Source organism: Eleutherodactylus coqui, chromosome 6 (genome assembly GCF_035609145.1).
Source record: "Eleutherodactylus coqui strain aEleCoq1 chromosome 6, aEleCoq1.hap1, whole genome shotgun sequence".
Lineage (NCBI taxonomy): Eukaryota > Metazoa > Chordata > Amphibia > Anura > Eleutherodactylidae > Eleutherodactylus > Eleutherodactylus coqui.
The window spans coordinates 236,866,882-236,885,525 of record NC_089842.1 but is presented as its reverse complement, the minus strand read 5'-3'; the positions used below and the strand labels follow the sequence as shown (position 1 = coordinate 236,885,525).

The window sequence follows — 18,644 nt, the reverse complement described above, 5'->3', positions numbered from 1 at the left end:
GGAAGGGGAGATCCTACATTTGGTCTCCCGGACACCCTTCCAGTGCCCCAGGACTCGGCTAAAGTTCTCGGCATCAAATTTGGCCGGGGAGATTACCCCATGCAAAATTGGGTGGTCAGGCTCGATGGTGCCACTCAGAAGGTGGCCCAGTGGAAGGGTTGGTCTTTGACCCTTCGGGAAAGGGTTAACCTGATCAAAACATACCTGCTCCCTTTATTCATCTACCTGGGCAGCGTATGCATTTTGCCAGAACCTCTCTGGACCCGGGTCTACAACCTGTTCTTCCTAATGTTGTGGGGGAACAGGTTGAACCTAATTAGGAGAGATGTCACATATCGCACGAGGAGACTAGGGGGGTTATCTATGGTCAACCCCGTGGTGTTTCTCGTAAACACCTTTGTTAAGATCAATATAGGCAACCTCTGGCAAGAGAGGGCTCCTCCGTGGGTATTCTCCTGTTGGGGATGGCTTCGGCCTTTCTTCCAGGAATGGGAGACAGGAGGGCGAGTGAAGGATCTTCGCACGCCGCACGGGCATCTTCCGGCTTACGCTACCGTGGTTCTGAAGATGATACGTCGGTGGGGTCTGGGGATGTGGGAGATCAGAACTCTGTCGAGGAAACTCCTCGATAAGAGGGTTCTGTTGACCCATTTCCAGAAGCCCCTGGCGCTCAAGGACTGCCCAAGTCGGGACCTGGAGGGAGGGTTACGTTTATTGAATTCTGACAGGATCCCCTTGAAGTTTTGGGACTTGACTTGGCGCTGTTTCCACGGGAGACTGTATGTAAGGGGCAACTTGAAGAGCAGGCCACTGGTGGATAGCGGTTGCCCCCGCCAGGAGTGTAGCAACGTACTGGAAAGCATGGAGCATTTCCTGCTTCAGTGTCCCTTTAATACAGAGGTGTACAAACGGGTGGGAGCCTCCATTGGTTGGCCCAGGTTGGCACGCCTCTCGTATGCGGAATGGGTCTATGGGGCATTCGGGGACCTTGGTGGCAGGGACCGGTGCACTTTATTCTTAGTCAGCCTAGTGGTTAGGTTTCACATTTGGAACGCACGGTGTCTAGTTTCGACGGAAGAGAAAATCCTCCCCGTGGATGAGGTGAATAGAAACATCCTGGGTGACCTGGTGAAGGTGCGCTCTCTGGATTATGAGAGGTTGGGCACGACTAAGGCCTCTCTCCTATGGAGAGGGTTTGTATTTCGTTAGGGACAGTCTTCTTATTGATAGGGTCTTTGTAGGGACAGAATAGGGAGAGGTAGGGACAGTTTCTCTGGAGTAAGTTTTAGGGAAGGAGTAGGGACATTGTAGGGACAGATTAACTATAGGGATAGTTTTTCTCTATTTGGTCGGGGCCCGGCTTATCATATCCAGTCCTGGTGGAGGGCTGAGTGTGACACTAGTAGAGTTTTTGTTTTCGGTCAAAGATAAAGTATGTACGGCTGCAGGTAACTGAACCTTAGGCTTTCGGGTATTAATATGTAGTGTTGGTTTGTAGTTGTGTAGTATAAGAGATGTTATATGTTATGTTATGTTTTGTTTTGTATATAGGGTTAGGGGTTATAGATAGGTTGGGTGGGGGTTTATTGGGGGGAGGGGGGGGGATTTATGCCTCAGCCGTAGCTTGACACGCCCCGGACAATGAACACTGGGCACGGACTGTTGGTGCGGGCGTGGCCCTCAGGCTGCGGCGGGCAGGGTGTGTGTATGCGGTGCAGCTCGGCTCGTCCTGGACATAGACATTGAGCACGGACTTGGGATGCAGGCGTGGCTCCCAGGCTGCACCGTAGGGGGTTGTTTGGGGTGTGTGGTGGTTTGGTCTGGATATAGGGTTAGTTTAGGATTATGTAAGGTTTTATTTTTTTTAGGTGGTGGGCATTAAAAAAAAAAAAAATAAATAATTAATAAAAAAAAAAAAAAACTTGCAAAAAATATAAAAAAAATAAAAAAATAAAAAAAAAAAAAGGTATTGGGTTGTTCTTATTGTTACTACTTTTGTTATTTGCATTATTGTTATTATATAATTGCTTTGGTTATTAGTCGTCTTCTTTCTTCTTTTTTTGGGGATTTCAGGCTGGATCCTGTGAGTTAGGGATGTTTTCTTACATGTGGGTATATTGTTATATGTAGTCTGTAGTGTATATGTATTGGTGAGGATGAGTGAGTGTAGTTTTGGAGTGCAGGTTGGTGTAGTGTGCGGTGTGTATTATTTGGACCAGATGGACCTTTTGCTTTTGTTCCTTTGTCCTGAAGTAAGGCAAAGTACAGTTAATATAAGTGATGATTCGTTTTTGTTTTATGTTTGTCTTATGCCAAGTGAGCGATATTTATGTTCTGTTTATTGTTATGTTTTTCACTTTTATAATAAAAAGATCTACAGGATGTAACTCAGGGTCAGTACAGGATAAGGTATGTATGTACACAGTGACTCCACCAGCAGAATAGTAAGTGCAGCTCTGGGGTGCAATACAGGATGTAACTCAGGATCAGTACAGGATAAGTAATGTATGTACACAGTGACTCCACCAGCAGAATAGTGAGTACAGCTCTGCAGTATAATACAGTATGTAACTCAGGATCAGTACAGGATAAGTCATGTATGTACACAGTGACTCCACCAGCAGAATAGTGAGTGCAGCTCTGAGTATAATACAGGATGTAACTCAGGGTCAGTACAGGATAAGTAATGTATGTACACAGTGACTCCAGCAGCAGAATAGTGAGTGCAGCTCTGGAGTATAATACAGCATGTAACTCAGGATCAGTACAGGATAAGGTATGTATGTACACAGTGACTCCACCAGCAGAATAGTGAGTGCAGCTCTGGGGTGTAATACAGGATGTAACTCAGGATCAGTACAGGATAAGTAATGTATGTACACAGTGACTCCACCAGCAGAATAGTGAGGGCAGCTCTGGAGTATAATACTGGATGTAACTCAGGAGAAGTACAAAATAAGTAATGTATGTACACAGTGACTCCAGCAGCAGAATAGTGAGTGCAGCTCTGGAGTATAATACAGCATGTAACTCAGGATCAGTACAAGATAAGGTATGTATGTACACAGTGACTCCACCAGCAGAATAGTGAGTGCAGCTCTGGAGTATAATACAGCATGTAACTCAGAATCAGTACAGGATAAGGTATGTATGTACACAGTGACTCCCCCAGCAGAATAGTGAGTGCAGCTCTGGGGTGTAATACAGGATGTAACTCAGGATCAGTACAGGATAAGTAATGTATGTACACAGTGGCTCCACCAGCAGAATAGTGAGTGCAGCTCTGGAGTATAATACAGGATGTAACTCAGGATCAGTGCAGGATAAGTAATGTATGAACACAGTGACTCCACCAGCAGAACAGTGAGTGCAGCTCTGGAGTATAATACAGGATGTAACTCAGGATCAGTGCAGGATAAGTAATGTATGTACACAGTGACTCCACCAGCAGAATAGTGCATGCAGCTCTGGTGAATAATACAGGATGTAACTCAGGATCAGTACAGGATCAGTAATGTATGTACACAGTGACTCCACCAGCAGAATAGTGAGTGCAGCTCTGGTGAATAATACAGGATGTAACTCAGGATCAGTACAGGTTAAGTAACAGGCATGTAGTTAGAGGCTCATGGGCCCAGGTGCAAAAGTTTAGCTTGAGCCCCCCACTACGCTCCATATTACCACCATTGTTTGTTTATCACGGTTATATAATAACTAAATAATACCACTGTCTTGGGACTATATAACATCACCAAACCGTAACTGAATAACATCATCATATTAAAACTGGATAATAGTATAGTTTTAAATGGGGTTAAGTTAGGGCTCACTTACTGAAGCATATGTGCCCTGCGTATTATGCCCAGATTTTTCAAACGCGCAATATACGGCACTTAAAAGCCAATTGATTTCTATTGGGCCGCTCACACCTGTGTTTTGTTTCCCGTGCATATTGTACACATAAAAAAAATGCAGCATGTGCTATTTTGCTGCGCTATACGCACCAATATAGGTAATGGGGATTTATCATACGCAGCAAATACGCATGTAAATGCGTATTTGCAGTGTGCAGCGTTTTTTATGTGTGTATTACAGGGGCACATACGCTCGTTTTGATATAAAACCATCTCGCATTTGTGGGGAAATTGCATGCGTGCGAGCGTGATATAGGGCGTGATTCACGGCCAAATATAGCGCTCATCTGTGTGAAGTTAGCCTTATCCCAGCATGGTCCATATCAGTGTATACAGGAAATGTATATCTTCCTGTATATAGTGATGTGGACCATGCTGGTGTAACCTGTGTATCTCCTGTATACAATTATATATGTATAGCTGATATAACTTATACCAGATATACATATTTGAATACATACACCAGTTACCGCCGCATGTACTCCTCCTGTGCTCTCTCCTGCTCCACTTCCCAACAGTGTCAGTGTACCGCCAGCCGGACCAATCATGCGGCTGGCAGTGTACTGACAGACTGCAGTGGTGACCAATCACAACTGCAGTCTCTCAGTGGAAGGGAGAAGATCGCTCCTGGGGGTCTGCAGCCTGTAATTGGCTGCTGGCTGCCTGGTAACAGCCCTCTCCTCCTTCGGTTCCACCCATAGCCGGCCCACGGGCCATGGCAGTGAGACTGCATATGGCAGGGGGCTGCATCCCAATAGCGACCTCTATCGGTATGCCTATGGGTTACATGTAGCTAATGCCTGCCATGGGTTTATACATCACATCTTTCTTACCTACCTTTGTTTGAAGTAACAAGTTTGGGACAGATGTTGTGTAAATTAATGGAGACGTTCTTCTGGTCGGCCGGGTTCTGGACTATACACAGGAATTCCATGTCCTGGTGGTCTGGAGGTAGTGATATTTGGATGATACTCCCAGTATTACACAGCTGATACTCAGTGTTGTTTTGTCTACATTTCCAAGTATAGGAGACATCTGATGTATTCGATGGGACAGAACAATGAAGAGTAACATTACATCCATCTATAGTAGGTTTCCTGCATTCAGTCTGTATAGCCGGAGAGGGAACGGGCTCTGTAGTCGGAAAATAGGAAATCTGTTAAGTTCATCCGAGTCTCAGTACAAGGGGTTAATTACATTTTCTTTGCTGCAATATTTAATAGGACAATCAGTAAGGTGCCATTATAACTTCATTGCAGCGATCCTTTATTTCCACCCTATATAATGCCACAGCTAGCATTGAAAAGGGATCACCTATAATTAGTGGATACCTTCTACATTGCATAACACATAGACACTGCTACCATCTAGTGGCTGGATACAATATAACAACCATGTAAATATTACTCATCTGATACTTGGTGAACTATTCTTAATTAATGCTTAACCAACGAGACATTTTCAACTTTGGTGGCTTGAAATGGATCACAACACGACACATATGGGATATCCTGGTGAAGTTGTGCCTGCGACAAGCGCCTTGAAGAGTACATATATTGGAAGAGGCCCTTTCTTCTATCCAACCCTCCTCCACTCATTAGACAAGCTATGTAAAATATACCAACAATTAGTCCCTTTCAAATTAAATCCAGAAAATATAACTAGAATTCCTGCTCTTCAACAAAGCGCACATCCTAACCTATACCCACATTAATATCCCTGGATGATTATTGCCTTTCATCTAACGAAGATCCATCACTCTCTTTAAATTCAACCCCATTGAGCCCTAATTCACTTGACTCTACAACCACTTCTCATCTGGATACTCTCTGGACCCAAGTCATACTACAAAAGGAAAGCTCAAAAACAACAGCCGATATAACTGTCAAAGAAATCCTTGACCTAGGACATAGAACATCACCCTTGAAGAATGCATGGACAATTGCAGCATCCTAGGAGCGGGCCCTCAGCCTAGGAGACAGCGGGGTAGGGTTTGGGCCTTGTCACGGGGCTCTACCATCTTCCACCCTGAGGGTAGCATGGGACCAGTCCAAGGAACTGAGGGTAGGCCTTTCAAAGGGGTATCCCATGTCCTGGTGGAACACCAGGAACGGCGCTGATTCCTGGAGAGAAAGAAAGCAAGCGATCGCTAAAGAGAGATAAGTGCTACCAAAACCGGCTTGCCATACACAATCTATTATCGGGATTTCCTGGGAGCCTGTTATGTCAGGAGGCCCCTTCAGCAGCGCCTTTCTCACAATCAGGAGAGATAAGGCTCCAAATTTCCACTAAAGCCTAACGGTCCACCAGCGCCTGCAGGAGGCAAGGTAATGTGGGTTTAAAGGAGTAAAAGTGTAATTGTGGCGGATTGACTGTACTGTAAACCAATATAATTTCTATCATCTCCATCACAAAAGAGAAAAGGAAAAAATGGATAATTAAGTATGTTTATTTTACTAAGCCCTGGCTTGGTGTGAGTTATTCATCATCTTCATCACCCATCACATTTTGTGCTGTAAAGCACTGGCGTCACGATCAAATTAATAGGAATATTAAATACTTTCCACAACATGCCCCTTTTTTATAGTGGCACATGGCGGCTGTTGGTATGGGATCGGCCAGGCAGATGCCAGGGGATAGGTGCCTGCAGGAGAAGAGAGCAGACCCCCGTCACGATAACCAACCACCCTTTACACTAATTTTTCAAACAACTTGTTACTTTGTAATAGCCAGTGTGATAACCGCAAAAAATGCAAATCACTTTACCTAAAATGACGCTTTTGAAAGATTTCTTGTGCTGCCCACTAGGGGTCTTTCTTCCTTCTAATTTGAATTTGTTGTCCACCCCATTAAGAAAGATAGGATGGCGAATAGAAAATGGAGGGGTGACTGATGCTGCCCACAGAAGTCAATAGAAAATACAGGAAGAGAGAAGGAGGGAGAGACTAGCAGAGGCACTCACACAGATTCTGCAGCTATTAGTAAGTGATTGTTTACTGTTATAACTACTGAAATATCATCTCCACTGCTCAGTACTTCTCTAGTGCCTATTTGATGCCGTAATGTCTCTTTGGGTAGGGAGCAAAATCTGCAGTTTTCTATGTGCTTCTCCAGAATAAATGTATAAAATTCCAGCACTTCATTAACCCATTAAGGATGCGGCCCTTTTTTTCCCCCATTTTTGGTTTTTCCTCCCCACTTTTGAAAAATCATAACTCTTTTATTTATCCATCAACATAGATGTCTAAGGACTTTTGTTTTGCGGGACACGTTGTATTTTTAAATGGTAATATTTAATTCACTGAAAAAACCTTTTAAAAAATCTAAGTGGAGTGAAATGGAAAAAAAATTAATTTCGCCATCTTTGGGCGCATCTTGTTTCTACAGCATACACACTGCAAGATTATTTCTGTTTTCTTTGTGTCTAGAGCCGAAAGTGTAGTATCTGTCATAATAGCTGGCCCATACTGTAATATACTACACGGCCATGTAGCCTCACATTTCAGCTATTTATTGATTTTTTTTTTTCGAGTGCCTTGATTTTAATAACATTAATAAAAGTTACATTTTAGGAAAATTTATATTTTCCTTTGTTTTGGTTCAACTATGACATTTTGTCTAAAAGCGGTTTTCCATTCATGAAATTCCATCCAGCTCCAGAATCCAATATAGTAGAGCATTGTAGTTTTTGGTCCCCAATTAGGACCTGTATGGGAATGACAAAGTGAAAAGATGGGGCGATATCTCATCTTTATCTTGAATTATCAATGGGATGGCCTGTGACACCAAACCCGGCTGTTTGGGAACATCAGATTTGCCTATGGTCTTAGCACTGGTAAAGGCAATAGTTTTTTGGCACTTGTCGGAGCAATTAATAGCATAATGTTTGGAGCCCCCACAATAGACACACAGATTCTCTGTATGGTGCCTTTCCTTTTCTGCTAATTTAAATGGGTTTGCAGATGACATCATTCTGCATCGTCTCGGGTATGGTTTCAGTCTTTTGCTGGGTGTTAAACACTGGTTGATTGAAAGAATAGGCAGCATGGTTCCCAACAACCCACAGCTTTTCATTCATTTGTTCTATGAGTCTCTGATCAAATCATATACATAACTAAATAAAGTCCTTCAAACTGCCAGAGGTCTCAACTCTGGCAAGCTCATCTTTTACTGGCTCTGACAATCCATGTCAAAACTGACTCCTTTGGGTGGCTAGGTTCCATGTGGTGTCAGTCACCCAGTGGCGAAATTCTGCTGTATATTCAGCAACAGAGCATTGCCCTTGATGCAGGTTATGTAACCTACCGTCTGCTGAGGCACAGCAATTTGGGTAATCAAAGACTTGATTCATAGTGGTAGTAAAAGCATTGAGACTGTCGAGGAGGTTAGTGTTGGTTTCCACATACAGCGAGGCCCATGCAGGTGCTTCATCTGTGAGGAGGTTGACGATAAATAATACCTTCCTTCTGTTACTGGTAAATGGAGTGGGTTACATCTGGAAGTACATATGGCACGGATTAAAGAATCCTTGATATTGGTGACGAACTCCACCAGGTTTCGCTGGCAGTGGCATACAGACATCTAAACCTAAGTTGCGCACTTCCAGTAATTGCCTCTGTAAACCTTCTATTTCTTTTTGCAATTCAGCAACTTTTCCCTGGTAGGTGCACAAAACTCTTGGAGCTGAGCAACCTGTTTCCTCAGGGTGGCCACAACAGACTCCACATTGGGCGTGATTATTTTGTAACGATCTTGTGCGAGTTTGGAGCCTCTTGTTGTAGAGAACATCTGGTTCTGAGCTGGGAATTTCTGGTACTGAGCTGGGGGGGGGGGGAGAAGTGTCATCCAGCAGTACATAGATTTTCAACATGACGTCTTTCTTTTTCAGTGGCGTAAAAGGGATTTACAGATGATGTCCACCTGCATCGATCATGGCGCAGCCTCAATCCTTGGCTGTGGACTCAACAAGGACTGGCTGGAGGAGTAAATATGGTTGTTGTCAAAACCTCGCAGTCTCTCTTTTTACCTCTCAGAGAGCTTCTGGTCAATTCAGATGCATAGTTGTATGAAGTCTTCCAGGTTACCAGGAGTCTACCCTCTGGCAAACTCGTCCTCTATACTTTCAGATACTTTGCGTCAAAATTGGTTCTGCTGGACAGCAAGGTTCCATGTGGTATCAGGCACCCAGTGCTGAAATTCGGCAATGGAGCATTGCCCTTGTTGGAGGTTGTGTAACCTTTCTTCAGCTGTAGCACAGCGATTGGAATCATCAAAGATCTGATCCATAGCAGTAGTGAAAGCAGCAATGCTGTTGAGGAGATTACTGTTGGTGAGGCCATGCAAGTGCCTCATCAGTGAGGGGGTTGATGATTTTCCTGTCACTGGTAAACAAGGCGGGCTGCATCTGGAAATACATTCAGCATTGGTTTAGAAACCTTCAATACTGATGGCGATCCCCGACGAACTTTGCTGAAAGTGGCATGCGGACATCTAACTGATGCAAGTCCAGAAGCTGCCTCTGTAAACTGATTTGTTTTGATGATCTAGCACCAGTGTCTGTAGTACAGCGAACTTCTCTTGATAGAAGGCACAAAATCCTGAAGCTCCGTAACTTGCTTCCACGAGGTGATTACTATGGACTCCATATTATGGCACAATTATTTTGTAACTTCTTCTGGCACTGGATAGGAGCCATGGTTGTAGTAGCCTTGCAGGTCACTAAGAGTAGTCAGGATAGCCAGGAGTCTTTACTGGGAAATCTCAGCTTGCGGTGCAGATGGAAGAGATGGTTGGCATTGTCGGGAGGAATCCAGGAGTCATTATCTGGAAGTCACAGATCGCGGTGCAAAGGGAGGAGGCAGGTAGCGTTGTCAGAAGGAAGCCAGGAGTCATTATTGGGAAGTCTCTGGATGCTTGTTGTAGATTGAGAAGAGGAGCTTGATCATAGCTGTAAGCACAATAGCTACAGGAAGGGCCAGGCTTTTATAGGATGTCCAATAGACAGCTGACTGCCACCAGATACTACAGCAAACTGGATCAAGACCCGACTCAAAGTCTTTTCTCCAGTGTATTCACAGAGGAAAATGAAATGTCAGATGAGATGCAGAGTGATAATGTAAACTCTCCACTAGATGTCACTAATCTAACCCAGGAAGAAGCGCAAAGCAGTCTTAAAAAGATTAAAAATAGATAAATCACTGGGTTTCTATGCGATACACACCTGGGTTTTAAGGGAATTAAGTAATGTGATACATAGACCCTTGTTTCTTATATTTAAATAGCTCTATAGTGACGGGGTCTGTTCCACTGGAAGTCTTACTTCTATTGTGGGTAAAATGTTTGAAGGGTTTCTAAGAGATGCTATTCTGGAGTAATATAGTTGTATAACTCTGTATCAGTGCGGGTTTATGATAGATCACTCCTGTTCAACCAATCTGATCCGTTTCTACAAGGGGGTAAGTTCTAGACTGGACCGAGCAATTACAGTAATAAACGGAATGGGCGGACTACAACACCCAGAGAGGTTAGCAAAGTTGGGATTATTTAGTTTAGAAAGATGGCTGAGGGCCAACCTAATATCTATGTATAACTATATCAGGGGACAATACAAAGTACTCTCCCATCAGCTATTTATACCCAGGACTGTAACAAGGGGGCGCTCTAATAACTATATAAATATATCAGGGGTCAGTACGGAGATCTTTCCCATTATCTATTATACCCAGGACTGAAACAAGGAGGCGCTCTCTGCATCTAGAGGAAAGAAGATTTCTACACAACATAGAAGGGGGTTGTTTACTGTAAGAGCAGTGAGACTATGGAACTCTCTGTCTGAGGACGTGGTAATGGCACATTCTATAAAAAAGTACAGGAGGGGCCTGAATGTCTTTATGGGAGATACAATATTACATGTTATAATCATTAATAACTTCAAAAGGGTCAGTGTTCCAGGGATTATTCCTTTTGCCAGATTGGAATCGGGAAGGATTTTTTCCCCTTAGGGTGACTACCTACTACAGTTTTTTTTCACTGTGAAATTCGCAGCGTTTTTTTTTCTGCAGGGGTCTATGGGACTTGTAATGTTAAAATCGCGCAAAATCAGGATTTTGCTGTAAATTGCGATTTTGCGCGATCGCGATTTTAACATTACAAGTCCCATAGACCCCTGCAGAAAAAAAACGCTGCAAATTTTGCAGTGAAAAAAAAAACTGTAGTGGGTAGTCACCCTTAAATGGGGAAAATTGGCTTCTACCTCATTGGGGTTTTTTGCCTTCCCCTGGATCAACATTGGAGGGTAATAGGCTGAACTGGAATGACAAGTCTTTTTTCAGCCTTACATAATATGATACTATGTTACTATGTTTATGCGCCATGAATCCTTTTGAATTTTTAAATTGCGATCTCGATATAAATTTGAATTAAAATATGAGGCCAATTTGCTACATGTATAGTATTAATATGTCAATAATGGGGAATGAGAAAATAATGGGGAATGAGAAAATAATGGGGAATGAGAAAATAATGGGGAATGAGAAATAGTTTATGCTGGATGCTATTATAGCAGCAATGTCACATGATTGTTTTTCCAGTTTCAGATTGGTTGAGATGACTTTTAATGCTTCAGATTTTCATTGCTTGAATGCCATCAGTAAGAGTGGTAATGCTAGAAACACATAGGTGCTTTGGCATAGACACCATGGAAATTGTTTTTATGGATTAAGAAATAAAAGATACATTTTTAAGGAAGTTCTGGAGTTTTATGCATTGATTATGGAGAAGCACAGTTACCAGCAGTCCACCAGGATTTCCTTGCACTTGAATTAATTGAACCGGCTGAATTGAATTAAAAAGAATGGGTGACCTGATTCCTTTCTATTTGATATATTTAGTTTTCCATGTGCACAGTACGTAAAATACACCATGAAAGCAATCTCCACTAGCCAACTAAGAGAGAACTCAAAATCCCAGATGCAGCCTGCAGAGGGGAATACTGGTGATAAATGCAGGACACGAGTCATATAAAGGCCAGATGTAGTGTTATTTCTCATGTATACATAAGCTCTTTGTAAACATAAATAATCAATCACCTAAAAGGAGTTGTCACTTTGCTGCCAAATTCAGCATGCAGTTACATCTCAGACAGATATTCAATTATTAGAGTTGTGGTGTGATTAGATGGTCTTGCCATCTGAGGCCTTAAAAGTGGTTCCACCCTTAGCCTCTGAGAGCCTTTTTATAGGCTACTTGTGTGTATTGGACCTCTTTTTCTGGTTGCGTAGAGCTTGATAACCACTAGACATGGCTTTATGATGTAATTGAAGAGATTTTAGCTAGTTACCAGTGTCTGAGAGGTGCGCATTATTGGGATGTGAGAAGCTGAGTGGTCGTATCGACAAGTTGCCACTACCTGGACCGTTCTGACTAGACTGTGTTAGGACCAGTGGATGCTGGAGGGCATGCATATGAAGAAACCAGGCTCAAGCCGGCCCCGAAAGTAGAGAGGATCGTCTCATCATCCGACAAGCATAAGTAGCTCCAACTCTTTTCCGCTGTCCAGATGCAGGTGGCACCATCGTTACTGGTCCTTGTGTCTGTCGGAACCATTTCCAGGTGCTTGGCTGAAATGCACTTGGTCTCAGAGAGCCCATTATGTGTTCTGCTTTTGATACTTACCAACTGTAGACTCTGTTTGCAGTGGTGTCAAGAGTGCCAAGGCTTGACTGCTATGGAGAGGTTGTTTTCAGTGACAAATCCAAGTTTAGTTTGGGCATTGATGATGGCCATGTTCATGTCTGGAGACCGAGGAGTGATCGTCTCAATCCTGCCTTTGCTGTGGAATGGCACACTGCCCCCACTGCTGGTGTGATGGTCTGGGAGGCCATCACATACAATAGTTGGTCCTCCTTAGTAGTGGTACAAGAGACAATGACAGCTCAGCTACATGTTCAGGACATCCTGCAGCCACATGTGTTCCTCTCATGGCAGCTTCCAAGAGGCAGCAGGATAATGCTCGGCCGCACACACAAGGGTGTCACAGGAATGTCTCCAAAACATTGTCACATATCTGTGGCTGCCCAGTCACCATATTATCGCCAATAGAACATGTATGGGACCATCTAGGATGCCAACTTCTATAGTCTATGAGTTTGCATAATCTAGAAGCTCAATTATAGCAAATGTTGAGCGATATGCCGCAGGATACCATATGGAACCTGTATACCTCCACTCCCACCCGTATCACATCTAGCATCCAAGCTAGAGGTGGTACAACAGAGTGCTAGAGTCTCGGCTCCCCTTGTATTATATCCTGTATCAAAGCTAGATGCGGTACAACAGGTTACTAGAGCCTCCATGCCTGACCGTATTACATCTTGGATCCAAGCTAGAGGCAGTACTACAGGGTATTAGAGCCTCCATGCCCGCCCGTAACACATCTTGTATCCAAGCTAGAGGCAGTACAACAGGGTACTAGAGCCTCCATGCCCGCCTGTATCACATCTTGTATCCAAGCTAGAGGCGGTACAACAGGGTACTAGAGCCTCCATGCTTGCCCGTAACACATCTTGTATCCAAGCTAGAGGTGATACAACAGGGTACTAGAGCCTCTCTTCAAGGGGTCAGTTTTCTCTGATATTGTGATCACTTACTTATATCAATATTAGAAAGTTTCATTCGATTCTGACAATTCCTTCAAGTGTTCATATAGATAGTGGGATACTTTTGCATAACACAATTCCATTATTGTTCCCTTGTGCAACACTAAAACTAGGAGCTTCCCAGGAGGACATTGAGACTCCCATCTCTCTCTGCTGCCCCCTTGCTCATATTTCCCCTATAACCTCCTTTTAAGAGACCCCCATTATACACCTACCGTATACAGTCAGGTTGTAGGATGTGTTATACTTCATCCTGTCTGCTGAATATATAGTTGCAGAGTATATTCCACCATCTTCCTTCCTCAGGTTAGTAATCCTCAGTGTTCTGCCGTTGTCCGGGGTCTCCAGTCTGTGGTTAAACTTCTCATTTCTTATCTTCAAGTGATTATATGTGAAATGAGCGAGAATAATGTTCTGCAAAGTCCAGAAGATTTCTTCTTCTTCTGGCCCGGTCTGATCCACAGGAAGCGTCAGATTAACAGACTGGCCTATTATTCCGGGTACTGGGAGAAGGACAGCAGGTCGTCCTGAAGACATAAGATGAAGAGTATTTCATGTACAGAATACCAGCATACTTGTCTTGTCACATAGAGATTCACCCTTTGGCCACTAACAGCACTAGACTGGCAATCTGTCCTATCTGGCAAATGCCGAATGGCTGGTATATTAGTGAGCTGCCAGCTCCCTCGTCTCCCTCCCAGATCAGTACATTGCCAGATGGACTATGAAACACCAGACTACTCCACGTAGAATGATCAGCTCTCCGGATGTCATTACTGGGGAAGAGAGGTGAAACTCTGGATGTGATTACTGGGAGGAGAGGTGAAGCCCTCGATGTCATCATTAGGGGGAGAACCAGATATCAGGTGAGCATACAATGTCTGAAGCGACGGCTGGAGAGTGCAGGGTGGTAATGAAAGGAGTGCCAGGTACCTGGTGTGAATCTACAGACCTAGAAACTGAGTTATCCTTGTAGCACGGGATAAACCAAGTCAGATGTCTGGTAAAAATCATGTGAATAGCAGAAATAATGGAGGGGGGCTGTCAAGGAACAGGGGTCCAGGTAGTGGAAGTCCCTAAAAGCTACCCGCAACCCCTGTCCCTACCTACTTGCCCCCCTGGGCTAGGCCCCAACGTCGCGACAACTGGGCGACGGTCCCTATACTCACTAGGGAAGCGTGGCAAGGGGTCAGACTTACAAACAAATACAGAGACAAACAGACACAGAGGCAAGTCAAGAAGTCCGGGTCGGCAACAGGAGAATACGCGGTACCAGGGATCAGGCAAGGTCAAAGTCAGGTCCAAAGCAGAGGGTCACAATGGGAAATCAGATCAGAATAATGCGGGTGTAACCTGGAGACAAACATACACTTGCAGGGATTAGGAGAAACTGAGGAGTTTAACCCCTTGAGTGGCATGCCCGGAAATTTTCCGGGACGAGCTCCACTGCCCATAGCGATATAGCCCAGAAGATTCCCAGGCTATGTATTACTTTGGGAGCTGCAGAGCACAATGCCACAAGCTGTTTCAGTGTGCTCTGCCTGCACAGTCCAACAAAGAACCAGTGCAGGACTTTGATAAACAGAAGCAGGAAGATATTGCCGATCTGCCGGCAATCTCCCACTTCTGAATTCAAACTCCTGCAATGGTTTATTTACAGGTTGCCATAGAGACCATCAGCTTGTCAGAAGCAAGCCAATGGTCTCTGTGGCAGGGAGAGCAGGTGCCTGGCTGTCAGAGGACAGCCAGGCACCAGCTCTTACAGCAGAGATCAGAGAAAACCTCTGATCTCTGCTGTGTTAACCCTTTCAATGCTGCAGTCTAACTCCTTTATTTACTCATCAACGTTGCTGCATGAGGGCTTGTTTTTTGCGGGACAAGTTGTATTTTTCAATGGTTCTATATAAAGTACCATATAATGTACTGAAAACCGTTTACAAGATTCTAAGTGGAGTAAAATGAAAAAAAAAATGACATTGCGCAATCTTTCAGTGCGTTTTGTTTCTACGGCGCACAAACTGCAACAAAAATGAAATGATAGCTTTATTCTATGGGTCAGAACAATTACTACAATACCAATTTTGTATAGCTTTTTTTTTTTTTTGCTGTAGTACTTGTATTTTTTTTCAAAGACATTTAATTTATTAAAATTATTTTCTGCTGCATTTTCTGCGTGCATTTTTTGCAAGATGTATTGTAGTTTACATTAGTGCAAATTCGGAATACATATGACTTTTTGATCGCTTTTAATTGCATTTTTTCTGGGAGACAGGGTGACTAAAAAAGTGCATTTGTGGCGTTCTTTATGTTTTTTCGGACTACGTTCACCGTGCGGGGTAAATAATGATTTGATAGATTGGACATTTACGGACGAGGCGATACCAAATATGTATTTATCCTTTATGATTTAGACTTTTTTATTATAGATATGGCAAAAGGAGGGTGATTTAAGCTTTTATTACTTTTTTTTTTTTCTTTTAAAGTGTGAAAAAGTCGTGAAAAAGTAAAAAACTATGGCAATTTGGTATTGGTATAATCATACCGGCCAGTAGAAATACTTTAATATATTATTTATGCTGCTCAGAGAATGCAGTGAAAAATAAATATAAAAAACATGCCAGAATTACAGATTTTGTTAATCTTGTCACTAGAAAAAATGGAATAAAAAGCGATCAAAATTTTACATGTTCCAAAAAATTAGATAAATGAAGACTAGAGCTCATCCCGAAAAAAAACAAGGCCTTTAAGATCTCTGGAAATGGAAAAATAAAACTAATACGGCTCTTGGAATGTGGCGACACAAAAGCAAACCTTTAAGAAAAAAATGTTTTAAATGTACAAAATAGCAAAAAAAAAAAAAATAACGTATAAACTTGGTATTGCCGGAATCGTGTGAGAATAATGTTATCACATTATTGAGGCCTTAGTCACACTGGCGTTTTTTCACGCGATTTGCGCATCGCATGACGGATGCGCATGCGCAAATCGCGTGACCGGCGCCGAAAAATCGGCCCAAAAATCGCCCGAAAATCTGCTCCTAGCCGCGTTTCATTAGAAACGGGCCGGAGCTGTCCAGCGCATTGCATTCAATGGAGACGGCAATACAGCGGCTCCATTGAATGCAAGCGCTGCGAGCGAGTGTGGGATGAATTGTCGGGAAAGGGTTAAATATATAACCCCTTCCCTGCAATGCATCCTGAAAAGTGAAAAAATAAAAAAAATGTATGTACTTACCTGCTCCCGGCAGCTGGAGATCCCGGCGGCCGGCCTACAGTGGGTGTGAAGGGGGTGTGACTCAGGCTTGCCCCTGATTGGCTCAGCGCTGAGCCAATCAGAAGCAAGTCTCAGTCACACCCATTCATGAATTCATGAATGGGTGTGACTGAGATCAGCCTCTGATTGGCTCAGGCTGAGCCAATTAGGGGCAAGCCTGAGTCACACCTCCTTCACACCCACTGCAGGACGGCCGCGGGGATCTCAGGCTGCCGGGAGCAGGTGAGTACATCCTTTTTTTTTATTTATTCACTTTTCAGGATGCATTGCAGGGAAGGGGTTATATATTTAACCCCTTCCCGACAATTAACCCCGCGCACGCCGGCAGCCCATTGCTTTCAATGGAGCGGCTGTATTGCCGCTCCATTGAATTCAATGGGCAAACATCGTTCTTCTCTGCCACAGCTGTTCCAGCTGTGGCAGAGAAGAATGATTTGTCTTCTATATGTTCTCAATGGGGTCGGCGCTGCTGCCGCCGGCCCCATTGAGCGCATATAGAGAAGAGAACAGAAATCGCAGATCGCAGATAGGTGCGATCTGCGATTTCTGTTCTCTAATTTATCGGACGAGCGCATAAAAAGCGCTCATGTGTCCGATACCATTGCAAAGCAATGGTTTTAAAAAAATCGCCAGACGCATGCGCATGCGCAAATCGCGGCAATAAACGCCCATGTGACTGAGCCCTTATTCTGCACGCTGAACGCCGTAAAAATGAAATCCAAAAAACAAATGGCAGAACTTCTGTTTTTTCTCCCAATCTCCCTACAAATTTTTTTACAAACGTTATGCAATACATAATATATACCAAAAATGATGTCATCAAAAAGTACAACTTGTCCCGCAAAAAACAAGCCGTAATATGGCTGAGCCAATGGAAAAAGGAAAAAGTTATGGCTCTTGGAACGTGACTGCAAAATTAGTTGAAATTAAATGATTAGACCATTTAAAAAACCTGCCCTGGTGGGCACGACAGGGTAGTAATAAACCCGCCACTCAAGGGGTTAAATGCTGTTAGAACTCCCGCCCCAGCAGCTGATTGGGGCGGGGAATCTGACAGCAGCAGGACAAAATTAGACACTGGGAGAACAGCCCCTCCCAGCACAGAGCAGAGCAAAAAGCGCCCGGGAGTCATGGCAATAGGGACACGCGCGGCCGGAGCCGGCGTCCAGGACTGCGGCAGCCAGCGGAGGTCACCAAGACCGGGGCTCCCCTGCGCTGCACCCCAGCAGCCCGGGTGATAGGACTGGTGGTCCGGGCACGGAGACCCCGAGAGCCGCCGGTCCTGACAGGGACAGTCTGACCACAGCATTTGTCAAGAAGATAAATAAGGATTTTAGTTTTGGTTGGTGAGATCTGGGTGCTATTTATGAGCACTCAAACGTGTCCAATGAAATCCTTCATGTTAGGCAGATGTTACTATGTGATAATACTATCTATCTACACATACACTGACATACCGCTAGAGGTTGCAATTACACGCTGGCCCTTTAGCTTGGGAGGTGCCTCACCACAGACCATACACAACTCCGACATTGGCTGCAGGCAGGGAGAAGGAAGACCTTACTAATCAAAGCAAGCTTCCCTTAAAGGGGTTGTCCCGCGCCGAAACGGGTTTGTTTTTTTTTTCCAATAGCCCCCCCGTTCGGCGCGAGACAAACCCGATGCAGGGATAAAAAAAAAAACCGGGTAGTACTTACCCAAATCCCCGCGGTCCGGCATCTTCATACTCACCTTGTGAAGATGGCCGCCGGGATCTTCACCCTCGGTGGACCGCAGGTCTTCTGTGCGGTCCATTGCCGAT

General features: G+C 44.0%; 1 protein-coding gene across 2 annotated transcripts in view; it reads right to left on the bottom strand.

Annotated features, from left to right (window-relative positions):
- LOC136631641 (CD48 antigen-like) overlaps positions 1 to 18,644 on the bottom strand; it is a 55,754-nt gene that overhangs the window by 26,949 nt on the left and 10,161 nt on the right. For both annotated transcript variants that reach the window (XM_066605924.1, XM_066605925.1), the window contains exons 2-3: positions 13,786 to 14,097; positions 4,752 to 5,048 (exon numbers count right to left, since the gene is read on the bottom strand). In XM_066605924.1, the coding sequence (XP_066462021.1) occupies positions 4,752 to 5,048; positions 13,786 to 14,097 (609 nt within the window). The remainder of the gene's footprint in view (positions 1 to 4,751; positions 5,049 to 13,785; positions 14,098 to 18,644) is intronic.